We start from the raw sequence: 25,457 nt of genomic DNA on the forward strand, positions 1-25,457 counted from the left end.
ATTTCTCCACATCCTCTCCAGCACCTGTTGTTTCCTGACTTTTTAATGATTGCCATTCTTACTGGCGTGAGATGGTATCTCATTGTGGTTTTGATTTGCATTCCTCTGATGGCCAGTGATGATGAGCATTTTTTCATGTGTTTTTGGCTGTATAAATGTCTTCTTTTGAGAAATGTCTGTTCATATCCTTTTCCCACTTTTTGATGGGGTTGTTTGTTTTTTTTTTGTAAATTTGTTTGAGTTCATTGCAGATTCTGGATATTAGCCCTTTGTCAGATGAGTAGGTTGCGAAAATTTTCTCCCATTCTGTAGGTTGCCTGTTCACTCTGATGGTAGTTTCTTTTGCTGTGCAGAAGCTCTTTAGTTTAATTAGATCCCATTTGTCAATTTTGGCTTTTGTTGCCATTGCTTTTGGTGTTTTAGACATGAAGTCCTTGCCCATGCCTATGTCCTGAATGGTATTGCCTAGGTTTTCTTCTAGGGTTTTTCTGGTTTTAGGTCTAACATGTGAGTCTTTAATCCATCTTGAATTAATTTTTGTGGCACATATACACCATGGAATACTAATGCAGCCATAAAAAATGATGAGTTCATGTCATTTGTAGGGACATGGACGAAGCTGGAAACCATCATTCTCAGCAAACTATCGCAAGGACAAAAACCAAACACCGCATGTTCTCACTCATAGGTGAGAATTGAAAAATGAGAACACATGGACACAGGAAGGGGAACATCACACACCGGGGACTGTTGTGGGGTGGGGGGAGCGGGGAGGGATAGCATTAGGTCCTATACCTAATGCTAAATGACGAGTTAATGGGTGCAGCACACCAACATGGCACATGTATACATATGTAACAAACCTGCACGTTGTGCACATGTACCCTAAAACTTAAAGTATAATAATAATAATAAAAAAGAAATAAAATAAAATAAAATGTGTACTTATTTAAAAGCTATCAGAAATAATTTTGAGTTATATGTATATATATAAAATTATATATTCTGAAAATTTCATATTAAAGTCTTCCTACAAAGTTTTCAATGCCTTTAATATATTGGTTAATTCAACATGCTTCACTGGTCAGCCACCTTGAATCAAGGACTGCACTATATGTTGAGTCAGATGCCAAGTTGAATTCATCAATCCAATAAAGAAGCTTGTAGTTCAGTTTATGGAATAAGTATAAAGTAATAAGTACCCTATGTGATAAATTCTATTAACAGCAGGAAGCATAAAAAGCCCACAGAAAAGAGAAATTAAATTGGCAGGGAACTAAGGAAGCCTTCAAGAGAAAATGACATTTGGAACAGACCTTGAAGGATGAGTTCACGTGTAGTAGTTAGGGGCTCCCCTGGTACTAAGATATTAAGTACACCTCTAAGACTTTATGATGACAGGGGGATGACACATTCCAAGGATCTATATATGTTTATCTTTTTGAAAATTGTATAGTATGAAAAGGTAGAATAGAAAAGTATAGTATGAAAAGGTAGAATAGAATTTTAGAATTTAGAATTTTACAAAAAAATTTTAAATTTTTTTAAATAATCACTTTTAAAAGAATGACAATTCTTTGTTTTTATGTTAATTCATGTGTATTTTTCATTTATGTCTTTTGAATAGCATATACATTGACTAATGTGTATTTAATAGATTATACAAATTACTTTTTAATATTTTCATTTTATAGGACAAGAAAATATACTGAAAAGCGGAGGTGAATATTTTTAAATGAAGAGGGGCTTCTAATGTTCACCTAAAAATGAATGAAGTAGAGCATACAGATCTCTTCCCACTTTCAACTATTGCCAGGCAGTGGCCAAAGGGAAGTTCAACTCCTTTGTGACTTCTGACAGCAGCAAGAAAGAGCCATAAAAGGTATTTCAATGCACCTTCCCATGTTCACAGAACAATTATGTCTTCCCCTCTTTCCAAAGAGCTGAGATAGAAGTACAATGTTTGATCCATGCCCATCTGAAAGGATGATGAAGTTCAGGTTGTGTGAGGACACTAAAAAGTTCAGCAAGGTGGCAAAGTGGTCCAAGGTTACAGGAAGAATTATGTCATTTACATTGAACGGGTGCAGCAGAAAAAGACTGGGCTAATAGGACAACTATTCATGTGGGCATTGCCCCAGAAAGGTGGTTACCAGGCTGGAAGTGAAAAAAACCCACAAAAGATCCTTGAATGGAAAGCCAAATCTCACCAAGTGGGAAAGGAAAAGGACAAACATAAGATAGAAAAGATAGAGATGGTGCAGGAATAAAGTAATCTTATATACAACTTTCATTACAAACTACTAAAATGAAAAAAAATTAATAAAGTAATAACAATTTGTTGTTATTAAATAAGGCCTGACGGTGACACACCAGGTAAAAAATGTTCACTTTTAATGAATCTGTGGGTGTATCTGAGAAAATATATATATATATATAGAGAGAGAGAGAAGATTAGTAAAGATTTTTTAAAAGCATATAATTTTCAGTTCCTCAGATATTCCTGGTCAACATAATGCAACAACCTCCTTCAGAATTTTGAAAATAGTTATGCTTTTAAAATATGTAATTTTAAATGGGCACAAGCTTTTGTTGGCTTCTGGCCTATTTGCAATCTTCTTTTTTTTCCACTCACCATCTGAATTATCACATGTACTGCAGAATTCTGACAATTTCACCTGTCAGTTTCTTTATACTCATGTCTTGAATATGGTAGATTTTACCTCACCAATTGGCTGGGGATACATTAATTGCAATTTGTTTTAAGTGTAATATTTATACATATTGCTAAAATTTTCAGTATAGAGTTGTCACTTTGTGAAGAAATAGAGCCTTCCTGTCCAGATTCCACATCATTCATATATATTTCTCTGAATGTTAAAAATATAAAATGAGGAATTTGTAAAAAACTTTAAGAAGCATATAATTACAACACTAATTTTATAGATGGGCATACTCAGACTAGAATGTAAATCAAGAACCAAGTGCTCCAACTGTAATTCCTTTTTGACTATTCCATTCTACCTTTTCATACTACACTGAAGTTTCACAACTTTCCAAAAGATAAATATATACAGATCCTTGGAATATGTCATCACCCTGTCATCATAAAGTCTTAAAGGTTTACTTTAATATCTTAGTAGCAGGGGAGCCCCTAACTACTATTAATTAGCTTTTTGTGCCTAGAGAAGATTTTGTGTAAGTGTTTGTTTTCAGCTACCTTCAGATAGCAAATCATGTCACCATGTCTCTGATTACTTTCCACGAAGAACACCAACTCAAATGATGTGCAGGTGCCAAACGTTGAAGAACTGCTGTAAGCATCACCCTTAGTAAATAAAATTAAATTTGTCAGCTTATGGGGGCTATTTTCTAAAAATAGTCCCAGGTTCATATTTGTTGTAATTAAATTAAAACTAGAAAGCATCAGTTATCTGTAGAAAAATACATGTTTAGGCCATGCGCGGTGGCTCACACCAGTAATCCCCGCACTTTGAGAGGCCAAGGAGGGGGGAATCACGAGGTCGGGAGATGGAGACCATCCTGGCTAACATGGTGAAACCCCGTTTCGTACTAAAAAATACAAAAAATTAGATGGGCATGGTGGTGGACGCCTGTAGTCCCAGCTACTCGGGAGGCTGCGGCAGGAAAATGGGGTGAACCCAGGAGGCGGAGCTTGCAGTGAGTCAAGATTGTGCCACTGCGCTCCAGCCTGGGCGACAGAGTGAGACTCCATCTCCAAAAAAAAAAAAAAAATGCATGTTTAACCACAAGAAATTGATGATAAAACTATCTACAGATGTAGCTTTAACATGGTCCTTTGATATTAAAAATATCTGAGAAGAGGCCTATAGGTCATGCCACAAAAATGATCTGTTATGGGGTATGCTGTGTGGTGATGGAAAAAATCAGTTAAAAGGCACATTCTTTTAAACATTGTGCTATTTCAAAGTTGTAGTACCAGATAAAGAAAAATTTGACAAACAGACTGAGCAATCTGGTATTGTTATTTTTCTAATTAAAATAATAAAGTAGCATTAATTATCAAAACAGTTAACCCTCTCAATAGCTAAAATATGTAAAAACTGACATATCAAAGTTAAATCAGTTACCATTTTGACAAACAAATAAAGGGAAGCTAAGGCGTCCCAGGGAGTAGCATGCAGTCCCCATAAAAATGTAGCAGAATTAAAGATCAATCATGTTTTGCTGCTATCGGAAAATTGAATATGTGAACAACAGATCTTTGAAATGTACTTTGTGTGTGGGATTGTGCTATTAAAAGTAATTTTGAAACCATCCTCTTCTCAGTAATAATTAATAAGAACTATAAAGTCCTTCTCTAACCTTATCCTTTAAATTTATCAACTCTAGCAGGTCTGTTGAGTTCTGACCTTCATGCCTCCTTTTAGGGATTCCCAACTGCCTAAAGCATCCTTGCAGTTCTATCTGATCTGTCAACAGCTTTTAATACCAGCATTTTGGGGGATTCTGTTATCCTGTGAAATTTAATCTCACCTATTTAAGCCTGCAGAAAGTACTGGAGGGAATTATTAACAGATTTTCCCTCATCTTCTTAGAGGATAGTGCCGAGTGATTGGCTGGTTTCCCTAAGGACCCATGGCTGAGAAGCGCTAGTTTGTCAGTAGCATCCTATTTAGCATGTGTGTGAGGCCACAAGGGAGCTGGAAAGACACTTGGAATCAGAATTACATCAATATGCTGATGATGCCTGCATATCTTCATTTCATCAAACCTATATCCTTTAGTATTAATGCTTTCTTAGCCAAGATGCAAAGTACCTCCACACAGCACACTGTTTGTGACTCTAATTAGACAGCTGGAAAGCACATTGATGATACATCAGAGCAGTGGACCAGCAACCTCAGCATCACAAGGAAACTTGTTAAAAATGCAAATTCTCAGACCCACCCCAGACTTACTGAATCAGCAACTCTAGGGACAGGGCCCAGCAATCTATGTTTAACAAGCCCTCTAGGTGACTTAACGCACCCTAAAGTTTGAAAACCTCTACATTAGAGAAACGGGATGTGTTTGTCACTACAAAGTCTGTTGGATGATGTCTCCTACTTTTGTGGATTAAAACATTCCTGAGTCTAATCATATAGTTCTTGGTTACTAACCACAGAATATACATGGTCTCAAACAATTCCATGTGTATGGTTAAGCTTTGTGCCCCCACTCAACTCTCATTTTGAATTGTAATCCCCATAATCCCCACCTGTAAAGGGAGAATCATGGGGGTGTTTCCCCCATGCTGCTCTCATGATGGAGAGTGAGTTCTCACAGATCTGATGATTGTATAAGTGGCTCTTATCTTTTTGCTCAGCACTTCTCCTTCCTGCCACCTTGTGAAGAAGGTGTCTTGCTTTCCGCCATGATCGTAAGTTTCCTGACGCCTCCCCGGTCATGCTGAACTGTGAGTCAATTAAACCTCTTGCCTTTATAAATTACCCAGTCTCGGGCAGTTCTTCATAGCAGTATGAAAATGGATTAATACACCATGTTAAATGTAACTGGCTTCTGTCATAATTTATATTTGTCACTAAAGGGTAAGAAAACTTTATATTGTTCTGTATTTCCCTCACTCAAAGAATGAGAATTAGACTGCACCATCAGACATACACATGCTGACATGCCTAATGGTGAGGCATTTTACTGACAAATCATGTTATTTCCAAATTACACCCAAGAGTCCATGACCATTAAATAACACACATATATGACGACATCTCTAAATGTCCCTGTTCCTCAATCTTCACTGACTCTAAAGAAACCAAATGTGGCTGAAGTTTGTACTAGGGGAGACAGCATAGGAGAAAGAAGACAATTACCCAAGAAATTAGGGCCAATATTAAATTCTTCATATTGGCTAAAAATTACGTCCTAGACCTAGCCTTTCAAAATCTGTATCTTAAAGTAGATACATGATATTGGAACTGTACTCTACTGACTTTCCAGTTTCATGAGTGTTAGCACTGCAATATTTTGGCTCCTCTTTTGATGCATGCAAAACCAAGCAATGGCCATAAAGGATTAACACTGAAACTTCTATGAATGCCAAAAGTTCCCAATCCTTACATGGTATTATCCCTGGTAAGTGAATCAATCCTGAAAACTCTGCATAATCTAATCATATATTACTTATTATTCCATCTCTCCAAGAAATTTTGCCTAAAATTATGAGATGAACCTTCAAAAGCTTCTGTTATAATGTTTATCTAACTTGGAAGGTATTAGCCCCTGTAATGCTAGAAAGCCTTGGGTGCTGATTCCCTCCAGTAAACATTCATTTCACAATTATTTGTTGAATCTTTTATAGGTAGCACCCAATGTGCTAAACAAGCAGAAGGTAAAAGTGACCCAGAGAGACGATCATGGCCCTTTCTCACATGAATCTCAAGGTCAATTAGTTTTAATATCATATAAAAATTTGGTTAATTGTAAACTAATAATAAAATAATTTAAACATTCAAACATTTGTTCTTCTAGTTTTAATTAAGACCAGACCCATTTGAGTTCTACTAAGCTTTACTGCAGGCAGGTTACCTATTATCTCAAGGATCTGTTGCTTCTCAACACTTTGGTAATCAAGGTTCAGGCAGCTGAGCTCTGGCCTTCCAAGGTGCTATGCCTCTACTCTGATCCTGTGCTTCTTGTAATCTACTCACATTAACCAATAGCTCACTCTTTTACTTAGCCCCTGACTAGCCTCTCTGCTTCTGATGCCACTCCACTATGGTCAATTCTCAGCAGAGTAGCCATTTTAAAATTTAAATCAGAGCTTGGCACTTCTCTGTTCAAAGCAGCCTAGTGATTTTTCTCTTTCAATGAGAGTAAAACCTAAAGGTCTTACGAATGCCTACAATACATAATCCGGTCGGCCACATTCTGTCCTCTCTTACTCTATGCTGATGATACTGGCGTTTTTTCTATTCCACAAATCCAGAAGACTTCCTCAATAAAGGGTGAAAGCATTTAGCCTGCCATGGGATGTTTACCTCCTGGATGCCTACTTTCCCTTAATTTCCTCATCTCTTTGTTCAAAAATCATCTCATCGGAGAGGTCTTCCAGGGCCACCCTGTTTAAAATGGCAAACCCTGCCTTCTCTTCCACCATTCTCCTCCTCTCTCACACACTGATTATACTCCTATATTAATTTTTCTCCACAGTTCTAATTATTTTTCAATATACTATTTATGTGACAGTTTATTTAATTATTGGGTATCTTCTCTCACTAGGTATAAATTCCACGAGGGCATGAAATTCTAAGTGGTTTGCTGACTGTTGTATCTAAGTTGCCCAGAACAATACCTGGTACATAATAGGTGCTCAATAAATGTAGTTTTAATGAATGAATGAATAAATTCATACCGCTACCCTCTTCTTATCTTGTCTCAGTTTGTTTGTGTCTTAGTTCTGCCTAAGAAGAAATAACCACCATTCATTTTCCAGTGACCCTTGCAAATGGAAGATGACTATGATATAAAATGAGAAGTAAATTGATATTGCCAATCAGTGTCATCTTCCCCTTCGAACTCTCAAGAAGTCACCTTTGGTAATGAAAATTTTCTAACATTTGAATCAGAAGGATAAGACTTAATATTTAAAATGTTTAGTTTAAAACCTATTTCTCAAGTACAAACTATGTGCCAGGTCCTGTGCTATGCACAGGAATACAAAGATCAAAATGTTTCTATGTGAAAAAAAAAAACATGATTACACTAATTATTGCCTAAGACTGCATTCCAGGAAAAAAAAAAAAAAAACTATGATCATAAAACTACTTGGATTTTATAAAAAAGTCTAAAAAGGGTAGATTCGATGGAGAAAAGTCCAGATAATAAACGTGGAATTTGAAACTCAGCCATGAACCAATGGTGACCCTGATATTTTGGTAAGATTAATTTGTAATGTGGGTAATCTACATATGACAAATTACCTATTGACTACAGCTATAATTCTTACCTAGTACACAGACTCCAAACATATTCAGGCATTCCAAAGCAAGTCAAGTTCATAATACTGATTTGATTAAAATGAGTAATTTATCTTTCTATAAATACATTTGATTCTTGTTCTCAGAACTAATATTCTTTATAAGGTATTATATTTCTCTAATAGCATTAAAATTTGAGAAGTGTGTAGTACACGTAAATAGCTGATACCTCACCCAAGACTACTCACCAGTCACTGGTAAGAATAAAATGATTTTAAACATGTTACTATTATTATTATTTTTTGAGATGGAGTCTCTCTGTCACCCAGGCTGGAGTGCAGTGGCACGATCTCGGCTCACTGCAAGCTCCCCCTCCCGGGTTCACGCCATTCTCCTGCCTCAGCCTCCCGAGTAGCTGGGACTATAGGCGTCCACCACCACGCCTGGCTAATTTTTTTGTATTTTTAGTAGAGACGGGGTTTCACCGTGTTAGCCAGGATGGTCTCGATCTCCTGACCTTGTGATCCACTGGCCTTGGCCTCCCAAAGTGCTGGGATTACAGGCGTGAGCCACCGCACCCAGCCAAACATGCTATTTTTAGTGTGCTAACTAACTACTAATTTTGAGTAGTGCTTATATTAGAGCACTTTAAAAATATACATGACACCCTTTTCTTTCTATTTGCTTCACAAATAATGAACTGACTGAAAGTATGACCAAGGCATACATCTTAGAATGCAGTTTGTAAATTGGCTTACGGAAAATTCCGAATGTGTCTTATTACCACATTCTTCTACTATGCATACATTTTGTGAAGAGTACCTACTATTCAGGATATGGAAGACTTAGCACTTTCCATTGTTACTAGTTAAATAGAATACATTTCAAGCATATTAACACTAACAAGAAGCACTTGAGTATTGACAAAGATTAAATTTCTCATTTTACCCACATCAGTGTTACAAATTTTCTTTTACTTGGAACGTCTGAATTAGAAAAGAAACAATTATGTGTAGCCCTGAAATTTTTAAACTTGAATTTGACAATTTCAACATTCTAGCGATTTAAACATTAACAGTTTCATCTCCTAAAATCTGTTGGAGTACAACTCCGTATTTTCTGACGGTTCCATTTTACCTCCTCAGGGACAGCTCTTATATTAACAAAGCCTTTTCTGAAGACGATGAACACACGGCGAGCTCCACAACGTAGAGCGGATGTTGCACAGTCAAAGGCAGTGTCTCCAGCTCCAAGTACAATCACGACTCCCCGTATCGATGGCAATGGAGAGTGACAGGAGCACATTCCTGAATGATGAAAGGAAAACCCCATTTTCAAGTAGAGAAACCATTTCTGCATGACAGCTCAAAAGATACTTTACTCAAAGCAGTGTAAAATTGCATCTTGCAGTTTTCCAGGATGAAGTGTCACTATCAAATTATTCTGCTTCATTGAAAGACAGTTTTATTCCCATTTTAAAAATATGCTCATATATGTAATTTCATAGTCAGTATCTTTAGTTTCTTTTTTCTTCTAGGATTCCTACAACACATGTTGAGAAGTTTAGGTCATAACAGACTGGAATCAATCAATTAAAACTCTCTTCATCAAAATTGTGATATCTATCTTTAACTTAGCATAATTTTCTTTTTGCTAGAAGAGAAAAGTGATCCTTATGATCTGTGTTAACGGTTTGCAATATTTCATTATAATACTTTTTTATATATTACCTTATATAATTTCTAACACATACCTCTGTTATATATTTTGTTAACTTTGAATATTAACATGCTGAATAAGTGTCCTTTATGTAACTGAAGAATTTCTGAGAACTATTTTCTTGAAATAGTTCAAATAAACCTTTCTCCTTTTCACTGCTTTCCTCTGGTTTTGTGTGTGAAATTGGGCAGTAAAAGAAATATGACTTTCTAAGCATCCATTTCTCAAGGTCATCTCTATTAAGATTTCCTGTTCATATGAAGATCCTTGTAAAAAAAGTAAAATGCAAGTATTCTTTATGTGTTAGGTAGCACTAAAACTGTTCATAAGATAAATTACTATAATTTTTAAAATGGTACCAAGAATAGAATAAATCTATAATTTCAATAAGTGTAATCATTTTGCTTGGAAGATTTTGTATTTGGGACAGTCTGTAATTTTCAAATATAAGCTAGGTGCACTATGACCTTCCCCAGAAAGGGTTTCAGACATACAAACATCCCGTTCTACTGAGAGGAAGAAGGTGGAGAGGGTATGCATCTTTAGCTGTAAACTTCTGAAGAATAATTTAATATAGAAAGTTTCTTACTGTTTTAAGTTCTGGGAGAAGCATAAAACTTTGTATCATTTCTACATGTAATTAGTGTAGCAATAGCTGTGGCTCAGACCTCTTTAAAAATATACCTTTGAAGGATTTAGATTATCTAGCTTTGGATAAAATATTACAATTTTCCCCAAAGACAATGACTCTGGTCAGGCCAAAGCAAGGTACAACCTTCATTCAGGTGGTTCTTTTTGGGGTGTATAAAGTGATAGGGTGTCTATCAAAGTATTTTATTTTAACTTCATAAAATTACTGTTTAAGACAAGACAGTCAATCTTTCTGCCTGTGTAGATACAAATCATGTAAGATATGTGATGATTCGTGCCATTTCTTTGAAAAACATCTTCCAATGTTTGTTAAGGACTTGCTTACCTTGAAGCAATTTTTCATGATGTAGTTTAGACATATATATGTTACAGTGAAAATTCCTTATGATGATACTTTACCGGAAGAATGAACAAACAGACGATTCTGGCAAACTGTTACACCCGGCCTTTTTTTTTTTTTAAACTTTACATTTGGGTCTTAGGCAAGGTTGGGTGTGAGATCTGAACAATGTGCTGCTGAGCTTGATTTTGATATTACTTTACAATAAACAAAATAGCATACTCACTATGAAGCATAAAAGACAATATGTTATACCTGCTTTACTGCCTTTGGCTACAAGTGGCAAAAAGTCTTTGGATGTGTAAAACCCCTGGTCCTGTGTCAGGCCTTGGAAGATGGCATCTTTATTGGGTTCTGGCAAACCTAATTAATCAAATTTATAAAATATCATTAGCAGGAGGAGGGGCTTTTCCTACTAGATATTAAAACAAAAAAGAAAACTTTAATCTTTGAAATAATGTCATCCTTAGAGGAAAACATCTGTAAGCAAATCAATATAAAATGTACATAATACAGTCTAACAGATCTCAGAGTATATCATGTATATCTTTAATATATAACCAAGCACACATCGTAAATCACACATTAATGTATACCTATAAATATATGGAAACATATCATGTATATACACACATAAACATATATAACATTACAGGGAAAATCAGGTTATATTCTTTCCTCATGTCATAAATAAGTCAGTTTCAGCTATATTAAAGTACTAAATATAAAAAAGCGTTAAAAATGGGTACATATTTATCTAAGTCCTGAATAAGTAAAATCATTTCTTTTTTAATGAAGGAAAAAAATTAAAGGAAAAAATAATGTATTTTGCCACAATAATTCGACCACTGCTAAATTTCAAAAATATAAATGAATTAAAATGAAAATTATTAACCAAGAAAATGTTTTAATAATTAAATGTCTTTACTGCATAAATTCTCAAAATCAGTAAGGAACATATAAGCTTTTCAATGCAAACATAAAGAATAATAAAAATTGGGAGAAGAAAAAATATAAATCACCTATAATTACTAAAAATATTAACTCCATTGAGTCATTAAACTACAAATTAAAAGAATACAGTTGTAACTTCTCTATAAAAAGAAAAATATTTAAGAAAATTAAACTATACAGCAATGGTAGACATGGAACTTGTCATACTCTTTTGGTGGAAATATACATTGGTGTTCAATATCTAGAAAATAGTTTTAAATCTATCCTAAGAAAATACCGACACATGCAAATAAAGGTTTAATGCACAAAAATGATTAATACAGAAAGAGGAAAATAAGATGAGAGAGTACCAGAATTTCAGGTGAATGAAGAAGTTAGTTTTACCATATAAAAGAAAAAGACAACAGAACGAATATTCGAGAAATATGGTATAAGATTGTAATCAAAATACAGTCTTAAACGAACCTGCAGGATTCAAAACTCTGTATAGTATAATTCAAATTTTGTAAAAAAAATGTATTAATATAAACCATGTAATCCAAACAGAGATCATTTAGGGTGGTGGTATTAAGGATATTCCAATTTTTATTATTTCCTTATTTTCCAAATTTTCTACATTGTGCATATATCAACTATAAATTAGTAAATTCTTACCAAAACTTTGAAAGGAAAATGAGTAGCAGACTAATTTTTTTCCAAAGTGTAAATGAAGCAAATCTTATAGCAGTCACCCCATCCAAGCCAAGGCAAGTAGAGAAATAATTCATCTCAATTCCATAAATGCAGGAGAAAACATGTAGTTTTATTTTATTACTAAGACTCATTCTACCAATGGGTCATTCTAGAGAGGCAGGAGTTTATTTTACAATGAAATGAAGGGCAATGGACATTTGCTGGTAGACACAGAGTAATAAGCATAGCCCAAGGATGACTTTTGTCATATGAGATAAGGTGGATGCCATATCTGATCTGAAAGCTGAAGGTTTCTGTGGGTTGTGAGTAATCAGCAATAAACCACCATTGTCTCTTCAGATTAAACCAAACATTTTTTCTTCTCCATCCAGCACCCCTGAATTTCCTTTTCCATAACATTTGCTCATAAATGATTTTAAAAGACCTTTTGCTGTCAAAATGATTTCCACTATGTAGTAGCATAGTTAAGGGAGCCACCTCACCTGCCTTTGCCTCAGCTTCTCTGTGAAGGAAATGGGGATAAGACTGTTTCTCCCTTTTATGACATAAAAAGGTATATTAGTAACAGAAACGATTATATAAATGGGTGGCTGTTTATGTGATTCTTTTAGAAAACCTGGGGTGGAGGGATGGGGTTGGTAAAAATAGCTGAATATGTTCTTGAAGGCTCTCTAATGACAAAATGATTCCTTCTGAAACCTGTTAAAAGAAGACTGAAGTTAGGTCTACATTTGACTGTTCAAACCAACATATACCTATGCTACACATAATTAGCTTTTCTTTGCAGGTTATTTAGCCACACCCCAGGTCACACATAGGGCCTCAAGGTCCACGGAGCCCTCCTCCTCTACCTGGGTGACAGGTCATCTCTTCTGGCCAGGGACAGTGCATCTGAAGGTCTCCATGTGGATACTTTGATAGTCTATGCTAATCATAGTGCTGTGGGATGATCAGAAGCAGGGATTTTGTCACTAGACAGACTTTGGTATGAGTCCTTCCTCTCTCATTTACCAGTTCTGTGATATTGTATAAGTTCCTGTGAATCCTGTGAAGGTTAGGTTTAGGTGTCAACTTGGCTAGGCTATAACACCCATTAGTCAATCAAACACTAAGGTAGGTGTTGCTGGGAAAGACTTTTATTGATGTGATTAATATCTACAACCACTTGACTTTAAGGAGATTGCCTCAATAATGTGGGTGGGCCCTATCCAATCAATTAATCAAAAGGCCTTAAGAACAAAATTGTGGTTTCCTTGGGGAAGGAGAAATTCTGTCTTAAGTCTGCACAATCAGCTCCTACTTGGGAGTTCCAGTCTCCTGTCCTGCCCTAAGGAGTTGGACTTACCAGCTCCCATAATTAAATAGCCCAATTCCCTAAAATAAGTCATCTCTATCTAACCATCTGTCCATCCTACTAATTGTGTTTTTCTGGAGAACCCTGAAATTGAGTTTCTTAATCTGATCTGATTTTCCACTACTTCATTTCTAAAAACAGAGATAATAATTATACTTCTCTCATGGATGTGAGATTTTTAAAAAATGTTAAAAATATTATAAAATTATAAAAATATTAAAAATATATATATGGATAAATCATATATATAATTGAGAGCTGGCACATCGTGAATACTCATTAAACATTAGCTATTAATATTAAGATAGGTTTATTCTGTAATTTATCAATTATTTCATACTTCATATTGCATGGCAAGGAAAGAATAAAAGCTTAAATAAAAGTATTAAACCTTAGCAAATGTAAATAAAGTTCTACAAAGAAAGAAAAATGAGGCAATCTTAAGTGAAATATGAAAGAAAATGAAACTTGCAAATAGTCATCTATCAAAGGAAGACTTCTCTGAGAGTAGGTGGCATATTAATAAATAAGGTATGTGTCTATACCAGGATGATTTCAAAATGACACTGAAATGACTTTTTAATTCACCTTTCAGTGTGAAAAAGAGAGTTTATGAATAAAGATGAATTGACAAAGATTTTACAAACAAAACAGTTCAGCATAGTATATATGTATAGTCTTTGTCTTTCAAGGAGCCCAAATAGTTTGTTTCTTTAGAATAGTTATTGAAGTTTTTGGTGTTTTAGCATGCATTTATACAAAGGAACACCTCCTTAAGAATTATTTTTAAATGGTGATTTTCACGTTCTCTGAAAAAGAAGGAAGGGAGGGAAGGAGGGAGGGAAGGAGGAAGGAAGGAAGGAAGGAAGGAAGGAAGGAAGGAAGGAAGGAAGGAAGGAAGGAAGGAAGGAAGGATCCTGCTTATGTTACAGAAAATTTAAATTAACTTTTATTGACTACAGACACTACTCAATGCCTGGCCCCCAGGTGATTATTATATAACTCATTTTAATTCTCAAAATAATTGTATGAGACAACTGATGTTATTATCCACATTTTAAATATGAGGAAATTGAGGCATATAGGGATTAAGTAACTCACTGAAGGATCACAGAACATGTAAGCAGCAGTGCCAATTTCTAACGTGGACACTGGTTGTAGAGTCTATGTTATGAGTTCAAAATGGCTGCCTTTTTCATGTGTAAGATAGGCCAGGTTATAATGTGAAGCTACATAACCAGTCCTATCTAAAGTAATCATTTAACATGTATGTATTAAGTTTCTCTACAAGGCTGCAGATATGCATACCTCACAGGATGTGTCTGCAGCCAGGTTCCGATCTAGTGACAGAGAAAGGACTGGCTGCTTCTCTTGTCGGCATTTTTGTTTTGTGATTATTTTCTCCAGTACAATTCCTTTCTGAAATGTTTTCCTTCTTAAGTGAATTCCTCTTGGGTATATCCTGGTTATTTTTCACTATTTGATATTCTTTGAAATGTGTATCCTTGCTTTGTTGCCAAAGCACCTCCCTCTGGAACAACTACAGAATAAATAACAGCAGTATATATAGTAAATTCTGTCCTTGTGCTCACATAAAGTTTTACACAACTTCAGTTAACATGAACAAGATATTAGATGTTCTGTTACATATTAAAATCTAGGAAGTAATAAAAGAGAAAAAAAAGCTTTTAAGGCTTTGCTTTCATAGCTATCGTAGGGCATGTTTAAGAATTACTCAGATTCTGTAATGTTTGCTTGTGTTACTTCACCAAACCACTTGTTTAGTATTAACTGAATGATGCAAGCACTTGTGTGATGCTTCTTGCTCTTGAAAGGATTCACCTGAATGACAGCTAAGCCATCATGAGAAAGACAGTCATCTTTGGAGATAGACTCACAAATCCCAGGCATGAAGAAGACAGCACAGAGCACCGAGAAACTACCTCAAGTCCCTGGCCAAAGGCTGTAGCTCACAGAAATGGGTGATACTGGCCAGTCACGGTGGCTCACGCCTGTAATTCCAACACTTTGGGAGGCCAAGGTGGGTGGATCACCTGAGGTCAGGAATTCGAGATCAGCCTGACCAACATGACGAAAACCCATCTCTACCAAAAAAAAAAAAAAAAAAAAAAAATACAAACAAAAATTAGCTGGGCGTGGTGGCTCATGCCTGTAATCCCAGCTATTCCAGAGGCTGAGGCACAAGAATTGCTGCACCTGGGAGGCAGAGGTTGCAGTGAGCTGAGATCGCACCACTGCACTCCAGCCTGGGTGACAGAGACTCTGTCTCAAAAAAAGACAAAAACAAAAACAAATGGACAATGCTCTAGTATACTGAACTCTATAGGAACACCAATTATTATTATTTCACACACGTGTTTTTTCAATAAGACTTTGGTAGACAAATAAAACAACACTGATTATGTCACTACTCTCAAGTTTTCTGGATGAGATCAGCAAAATGTAGCTGATGGCAAATACCGTAAGTTTTTCACCTTCCAAAGTACTTTTGTATGTGAGATCTCACATGTTATGTTACTCAGTCCTTATTTTCTAATGCTGGCTTGGGAAATGGTGCTGCATTAGGGACAGTCTTAAAATACACAGATTAAACATGTATTTATGGAGTAAACCAGGCTGACTGCCCCCTGTCTTAGTAAAAGAAAAATCCATGTAACAACTTTTGTCTTTATTTTTGTTTATTAAATCTTATAAAATCTTAAGGCCAACTGACCTATTTGTACAATTATTTGTAAACAGTATACTGGATAGGACTGAAAACTCTGAAGTCAGACTTCCTGCATTAAAATTCTAGTTCTAGAATTTACTAGCTATTATGACCTTGGCCAAATAAATTACACTTTCTGGGCAACAGCAGCCTCATCATAGGACTGTTGGGAGAATTAACACGAAAAACAGGTATATAAAGCTCTTTGCATAGATGTGAAATAAATGTTTCCTTTAATTTTCATTTGCTTCCTTAAAGCCTTTGTTTGATTTAATGAAATGATATGTTTGAGTAGATATAAGCTAAATGATCATCTAATCCATGATATACACAGTTTATATTATTACAGATTTAAGTGGTCAGTATTGGATAGGTAGTATCACAGTCCATGAAACTTAGCATCTTTGGCTAAAATGAAAGGCTGTAGCCACATAAGAGTATTATTCTAACTTCATTCATTCTATAGACTACAATGAACTCCAGCTACATGTGCATCAAAACAAGGAAAGTATTAATAGCAAGAAGAAGCCCACTCCTGTTCAAAGTGTCATTCAAACTGGAGCATTAAGAACAAAATAATGTCTCAGACAGCATTGACCTAGGATCTAAAGAACTGGGTTCTAATCTCATTATTTCCATTTTATAACTGTAATTGAATAAAATTGCTTAATCCTGTGGCTCTCAAACTCCTTGAATTTTAGAATGCAGACAACCCTGCTTACTATACAGGGTTCTTCTGAAAATTAGGTAGAAAAGTGCACATAAAGCATGCTGGTAAATCTAAAATAACATTAAAATGTAAGTCATTATTACTGTCTTGGGTAAAGTATAAAAACTATTGGGGAAAAAGGCTTACATGATAAAGAGATTCATAATAAACACTTTCAAATAAAGAAGATATTACAATTAATCATAAGCCATTTGGGTGGCTGTATACAGCATGTGTAAAAGTAGGTAGAAAATCATAAATATATGCATCTATGTATATATATATATATATGTTTATATATGTATTAGAGAAGATAAGCTATTCCTGATTCAAGCCCAAGCAGTTGAGATTACAATGTGGAAGTAAAATATTCCTTTCAAGTGTCTAACTAAGCATGTCGCAATGGATTATAAAGTGTCACTTAAAGATCACTCAAAGGATTTATGTCTTACTTCTAAGGGACAATAGTGCCATATGGGTTATCATTCTAGGATCTATATATTGATGAGAAAGAGAATAGATCAATGATGGCCTATTGTGGTCCTTTTCTCAATAAAACTCCCCATTTTCTTCCCGATGTGCCGCTGTAAATGCGTTTAGTACTGAGTGTTCAGACTGAATTCAGAAAAAAATGGAGTGATTCAATATAACACATATGAAATTAGATCACCATGCATCACAATAATATTCATTTCATTGATTTTTGAAATCCCCATTAAACATCTGTTTCATATAACTGCTGTCTATACTCTTTCTCTAAATGTGACCACACACATTAATTGTGTGTATCACACAATTGGTTAGAGAGTAACAAGAAGATTTTAAAAAATGTTATGAATGGAGATACCATTTAAATAACATTTTTCCCATTACACAAGATTTTTTTTTGTACAGCAGCACATAACAGTAAGTCCAGAACCAAGTGGATTACTGAGTATTATTATATAATTTTGAAAATCTGATACATGCTGAATTTCTCTTTGTATTTAATGTATAGTACAGTACAATGTTAAAAAGCACTAGAAAAGAGAATAAAATAACTAAAGAATTTTTATGAAGTTATAAAGTATTTCAATTGGCTTCTATACTTCATGCAGAAAACACACAAATTCTATCATGCCAATGTAATTACTTCATCTAACTTCATATTAGAACTTACTATCAGACTTCAATTTAGAATATCTACAGGTGAGAAAGGATGTGAACATATTCTTTATAACAAAGCAATGAATGTATTAAGAAGTACAAGTACACATATGAATTGAATTTGAGTGGTTGAAATTCTTATAGAGGATTTTTTTTATCTGTAATAAATGTCCAGTGATTTAATATAAACAAAATGAGAATATGGGTTCACCATGCATTTTTGGTCTCATACTTTTTACTTCCTTTATACATTTGGAAAAAATACATATATTTTATTTTGTTTAATAAAATTATGGCTTTCTTTACAGAGACAGATAAAATATCCTTGAGTATATTGTACTTTCATAACAGATCATGTCTATATTAGGATCTGTTGCATCTTTTCTTCTATCTATAGGACATTATGATGCAATGAGAACAACAAACCCTTTGGACAAAAAAAAGAAGTACTTTTTTCTTCATTATTACTTTATAATATTGCAATTTGCTTATAATTAGTAGAAATTATTGTAATAATTGAAATTATACTTTAATATTAGCATTTGGTTTAGTTAAAACATTTCTAGAAAAGATATTAATGTAATTTCATATTTCAGCCATAAAATTATCCTCATTACTCTGCTTTATGGTATTATTTATTAGAGTATACTTTGTCTCTTGAGCCTTTTCTCTTCTCCTTTTCTTTATTTCCCTCCCTTCTATTTTCTCTGTTTCTTTTTCTCATTTGGTTTTTGCTATAAAACAATTTCCTTAAATTTTAATCCCCACATTGTGAAGTAAGGGTAAGCAAAAATCTCAAACAATATGCCTCAGGCAAAGATTTTTTTTCTTAATGATTGGAATTCTTAGATAGTGTTAGGAAATTACTGTTTAGGACTGTGTAAGTATACTATATCCCAAAGTAAAGAAATCATTAATAATAAAATACTAAAAAGGAACAGTTATATTACGAAATAAATCTTCCAGGCTTACAAAGAAAACAAATTTGCAACAGCCACCTGCTGTGGAGATGAGGCAGTAATCTCAACAGCAGGAAATAAAAGGGAAGAGAGGAGAAAAATACAAAAGCACAGACATTAAAAAAGTAATTAAAACACTTATCTCCATCGACATACATAACAGAAAAAAACCCTCAACCAACCACCTAAAAACATACTCTATTGAACTGCACAGTAGGAAACAGCATTAAAGCTGCCACCATAAACACACATTCCGTAGAAGAAAGAAGACCCCTTTAAAAATGTAATCTCAAAAGTATTACTAATGTGTTAATCACCAGTAAATCTACCTCACATTCATTGTATTGTATTAGTTACTTTCTGGAAGGTGTTTTTAAAAATTGTACTTTTATACATTTTTTACTCAAGTAAATTCTTAAACACAGGCACTGATAACCCCTTTATCAGTAATTGTTCTAGCAAATTATACAATCATATTGTGAGACTGAAATATTCTGTATTTGAAAAACTTTATGTAATAATTGTTAACATACCATGCATTTTGATAATGGCATTTAAACAGTTTCCTTTGAAGTAAACTAGCCTTTGCTGTAGTACTGGAATAAAATGAGGTGAAACACAATGTACGAGTTAGGGTCATGGATTAAAACGGAAATGAAAGCTAAGAATCGTTCTGAATTACTCATGTATGCTCTGGCCTTCAGAGCTCTGCAAAGTGAAACAATACAAGACTGAGGAAGCAAGTGGCAGGCTTTAAAATAAAGAACATGTAGCAAATGCGCTTGTGACTCTCTCTTAGCTGCTGGAACTTGTTTTCTACATCTACGTGATTTTCTCCAGGCATATATGTGAAATGATGGAGAGCTGCTCAGTTCAGAAGGATATGATCTCTCTAGTGAGCTCTTGACTCTGTTACTTATATAGCTATAAATCCAAGCATAAATAATTACACTTTAAGCCTCAGTTTCCTCATCTTTAAAATGAGAAGCTACAAAACCGTATTTCCTTACAGAACTGTTATGTGGACAAGTAGGCATAAAATAGCTCTGTCATAATGAAATAACTGATTTTATAGGTAGAAAATGTAATTCACAAACATAGAAATTTGTCATGCTACCATATAATTATTTTATCTTCTGATAATATTCACCGATCAGTGTCATTTCATTTTAATTCTGCATTTTCCTCTTTAAATGATAAACTTCTGTGCAAATTTATTTTATTTTACTCTGAGTCATTACTGTAATTTTATAAGTTTTCCAAAAAATTACTGTTCTCAATAGATTTTTACAAGAAATATGTTAGATATTAGAAAATATTAAATTATTTTCATGCATAAATATACTTGGAATATATTTAGTACTACTGTCACGTTGCTGAGACTTAAAATCGCAGTACTTTTCTAGGAATTCAGAAAATTTCACAAGAAAATCACTTTCTAAAGGGCATTCTTGATGGATGCACTTGGTCAACAATTCCAGAAACATGTTTGACCCTTTTGCACCTCAGTTTCTTCATCAATAAAATAGGTAAATCATCTAGAAGTGGAGTTCTGGGCCTTGTCTATGTTTTTTAGAGAGTCTAAGACTATATTAAAACAGAGTACCTTTTGTAAGTATGCATTTTATTGTGTACAGAGGGCTCACACTTTTCGTGACGTTCTCCTAGGATCCTGTGACTCAAAAATAATTAAAGAATCACATTTCCCCACTCTAATATTAAATCAATTACACTATACCATATCCAAATGTCTTTTCAAATGTACAGACTGTGGTTGAAAATGCCAAATGCACTGCAATTTTCCACATATAACAATCACTACACACCTGTTTATAACAGAAAGAATACCTGTTTATAACAGAAAGAATACCTGTTTATAACAGAATTTGTGAGAATATTGGGTCCAGTGTAATGGGAAGCAATAGTTTTTAACATCAGACATCTTTATGTTCATATCGATATGTGATATGGTTTGGCTGTTTCCCCACCCAAATCTCATCTTGAATTGTAATCTCTGTAATCCCCATAATTCTCATGTGTTGTGGGAGGGACCTGGTGGCAGGTAACTGAATCATGGGGGTGATTTCCCCCATGCTGTTCTCATGATAGTGAGTGTGTTCTCATGAGATCTGATGGTTTTATAAGCATCTGTGATTTCCCCTGCTGGCACTCACTCCGTTCTGCTACCCTGTGAGTAAGGTGCTTGCTTCTCCTTTGCCTTCTGCCATACTGTAAGTTTCCTGAGGCCTCCCCAGCAATGTGGAACTGTGAGTCAATTAAACCTCTATCCTTTATAAATTATCCAGTCTTGGGTATTTCTTCATAGCAGTGTGAGAACCAACTAATATACTACTTCACTATAAATACTAGCTGTTTAACCTTGCATAATGACAGTTATTTAAATTTTAAGTCTCAGTCTCCTTAACTATAAAACCTGCTTTGCTGGGATATTAAATGAGATAATATATCTCAATAATATGATAATTGCTTAGCATACTGACTGGCATATGGAAAATGTTAATAGATGAACTGATCTTGATGTACTTAAAAAACCTATTATTTTCATATGCATACCTTTCTTGATATTTTTTCTTCCTTGATATTTAACACAATTATTATATAAAACACCATAACAACAACTTTAACAACAATGAAAACTATGGACACTTTAAAACATTTAGTCCCAATTGAAATTTCCTTGAGTATTGGCGATTAAGCATGCAAAACTTGGCAGTTTCAATGTATAATCATTATATATCTAGTTCTGAAATTTTTGTTACATAAAATTATTTTAAAATAGTCTATCATATTCAACTTTTGGATTTGGAAACCAGCTTGATTTTTTAAGAATCGTGAGTACAATCAGTTGGAAATACAAATTCTAGGTATTTAATTTATTTAACCGCTCATTCATTAATATTTACTGAATGCCTACTATGTGCTAAACACCATATTAGGTGATGAGGATACACAGATGAGTACCTACTATGTGCTAAACACCATATTAGGTGCTGGGAATATATAGATAAATAGCTTCTTGGGTAGTAGGAAGAAGGACATGTAATAAAAAAATTTAGAATAGAGCAAGACACCTGCTATGAGAGAAGGATGTATAGGTTACCACAGGAGCAGTTACAAAGGCACTTCACCTGGACTGGAGACAACATTCTAAAGCTGAGTCTTAAAAGATTAATGTTTCCAGTCATAGAAAAAGGGGGAGTATAAGTTTCATATACAAGGGCATGATGGGGTATGAATTCAATCTGACAAGAACTGGGATATGATGAGGGGAGTAGATAGGAGGAGACAGGAAGAAGCAAAATGTGAAATTTGACAAATAGGCAGGGTCCAAACTATGAGGGGTCATTCAAGTCACACCAGGATGTTTGGATTTTACACTGAGGAAACATTTTAGGAAATGATATAATCAGCTTTGTATATTAGCAAGGACAAATTGGTAGCAGTATATAGAAATAATTTGCAGAAAATAAGAATGGAAGAAGGTGGATATAAGGGGATACTGCATAAATCCAGATAAGAAAGGAAAACTTCTCTTCTTCTTAACCAAGATTACTAGTAACCTCCACCAACATGGCATTGCAGGGGGTATCCACAGCTTAGTACAAACACAGCTTACCCTCCTGGGGCAACAATTTCACTCAAAGATAAGTAATTTAAATTATAGTGTACATATTAAGACAAATGTAGAGAGACTGAGAAATGAAATGCAAATTTTGAATGAAATTTTAATACTTCAAAGAAATCCTATATATGGCATTCAAAACTGTGCCTCCAGATTCCCTAGAGGTATGTTTTCATTCTCTTCTCCTATTACAGTAACTTAAATGGGAAAAAATAGCACTTATTCTAAGATACTGACAGTGGGGATGCAGAAGAATAAAAATATAATCTCAATATATTTAGGCTTTAACTTCATAGGATTTGGTCCCTTGTGGTTATAAATGGCAAGGTCAAAGCTGAGTCTCAGCTTTCTTTTGTATCTCAATAGCCTATACATCTTTCTCTCATAGCACATGTCTTGCTCCATTCTAAATTTGTTTATTACATGTCCTTCTTCCTACTACACTGTGATTCAGTATAGTGGAAGAGGGGCAGATTCTAAGGGAAGAGTGTTGTTCCTTTTTGGACATATTTAATAGAGTGTGGAACAAACGTCTGAAGCTCGGGAGGGAAATCCAGTCTAGATAAACAGATTTGAAAATTATTAGCAAAAAAATGGTGCTGGGAGTCAGAGATGCTAATGAGCTAATCCAGGGAGAGTGTATACAGTAATCAGAAGAGAAGGCCAAGAGGGGAGCACAAGATAACACACACACCTTAAGGAAGGAAAGAGAAAAGGAAGCTAAAGTAGATATTGAAGAAGGACCAATCAGGAGGAGGGGTAGGAAAAAGCGGTATGCCAGAAGCCAAAAAAAGAGAGGTATCAGCTCAAACTTCCTTGTTATCACAGAAGAAAAACAGATGCAAAAATTTAAAACATTATACAGTGTATAACACTATGTACACTGTAAAGCACAAACAGTGTTCAAAAGAACACTTTTGATTTTAGGAGTCATCTTTCTTGATTTTCAGTACAATACAAGGCCACTAGCCTACAATTAATTTTAGAAATAATATAAACAAAAAGATTTATTGAAAGAGAATATTAAACAGAACAAAAGCAACAAAACACAAATACATATATTGTAACTATTAGAATCTATTTAAATGAGCCAACTCAGAAGAAGAAAGGGGAAAGCTCTATAATAGCCACATGGGGAAGTATTCTAGTGGTAATCTCGGACAAAGTATGAAAAGAATGAATTGGCCAGAGGGAGAATACATCACATGACTTCCCAGGAGTCAGTATAAGGGAGAATATATTCGCACTAGAGTGCTTTCTCAAGAAGTAAAAATTAAGTCAGTAATGGCAACTGCACATCAATTACATTCTGATTAAATAATATAAAAGGGACATAACTTAATTTGTATAATATTTGTTTGATTAAAAACCACATTTAGAAAATCTTCTCTTACAATCTTAAGTAAATACATCAAAACTAAAGCCCTGAACAATGGAGGTGTTGTTTTTCTACTAGTGGGTTTGGAAATCCCACAAAAGGGTACATTCATGTCTGGTTCACCCTACCATAGATTTTCTGACCTCTGAAACCAAAACCAAATAAAGACTCCTAGACAGTAGAAATATATGAGTAAGGTAGCAACACTTAGGTTTGCTCTTGGTTTCCCTACCTACTAGCTTTGTGATGTATGGCAAATTAGCTTACTTCCCTGTGGCTTAGTTTCCTCACCTGTAAAATGAAATGTTTAGTGCTTCCTCACCTGACCTGTTTTAAGTGCTCTTGAATTATGAAGACGTAGACAGATATGAGAAATTTAATAATAATGAAAATTATTTTCATCTTAATTGGAGCACATTAAAATGTACATTAATATGCATTTAATATAAATTTAATAATATACATATAAATGTATATTAATGTGCAATTGGCAAACAGTCATGTTTTCATTTATCCCACTACTAGGTGAAGAATCTATAGCAATAGTTCATGGTGGATTACTTAGGGAGATCAAACAGAAATATCAGTTGTTGTTTAGAAACTATTTAAGTTCACTGTAAACTATATAATATATACCAATTCACGAATTATACTAACATCTGAACCACTCTAATGATAGTACAGAGAGCATACATTTTGATAGAATCAATAAAAATCTCACATTTTCAAAGTCAATGTAAAATAATGAATTACATTCCAAATGCCTTTGGTTTAATAAACTGAGCAGTCTGCTTTCATACTTTCTTTTCAGTTTCTCAATAGGTAATTTCTATGATGACATATGGTTTTAGGGCCATTTTTAATCATTTGTAAATACGTTTACATTTTTTAAAGAAGGCATATTCTAATGCTAAGCTATGTGATTTGTCCTCTTAGACCATGCTGTATAAAGGGCCACTACTGGCAATGAAGTCTAGTCCAATCAGTTCACATTCCAGCCACAATCTAGACTCTTTTGAAACCCTAACTTGCTGTTTTGTCAATGTATTCTACAGAAGATAAAGAAAAAGAGAGAGCATCTAGTTCAGAAGGTCTTTCACCACTAACTGTCTTAAATATAAGCTCAACATTATACAAGCTCAGTAATAATAAATATTTTAAAACTTTGCATTTGTAAAGTGATTTATTACTTAAAATATTTCTTATATACTTGAGCCCCACA

General features: G+C 34.4%; 1 protein-coding gene across 3 annotated transcripts in view; it reads right to left on the bottom strand.

The window, feature by feature from the left end:
* The window catches only part of DPYD (dihydropyrimidine dehydrogenase), an 858,879-nt gene that overhangs the window by 501,995 nt on the left and 331,427 nt on the right, over window positions 1–25,457 (bottom strand). For all 3 annotated transcript variants that reach the window (XM_063624340.1, XM_063624342.1, XM_063624341.1), the window contains 2 exons: window positions 10,927–11,034; window positions 9,099–9,268 (listed from right to left, as the gene is read on the bottom strand). In XM_063624340.1, the coding sequence (XP_063480410.1) occupies window positions 9,099–9,268; window positions 10,927–11,034 (278 nt within the window). The remainder of the gene's footprint in view (window positions 1–9,098; window positions 9,269–10,926; window positions 11,035–25,457) is intronic.

Source organism: Symphalangus syndactylus, chromosome 12 (genome assembly GCF_028878055.3).
Source record: "Symphalangus syndactylus isolate Jambi chromosome 12, NHGRI_mSymSyn1-v2.1_pri, whole genome shotgun sequence".
Lineage (NCBI taxonomy): Eukaryota > Metazoa > Chordata > Mammalia > Primates > Hylobatidae > Symphalangus > Symphalangus syndactylus.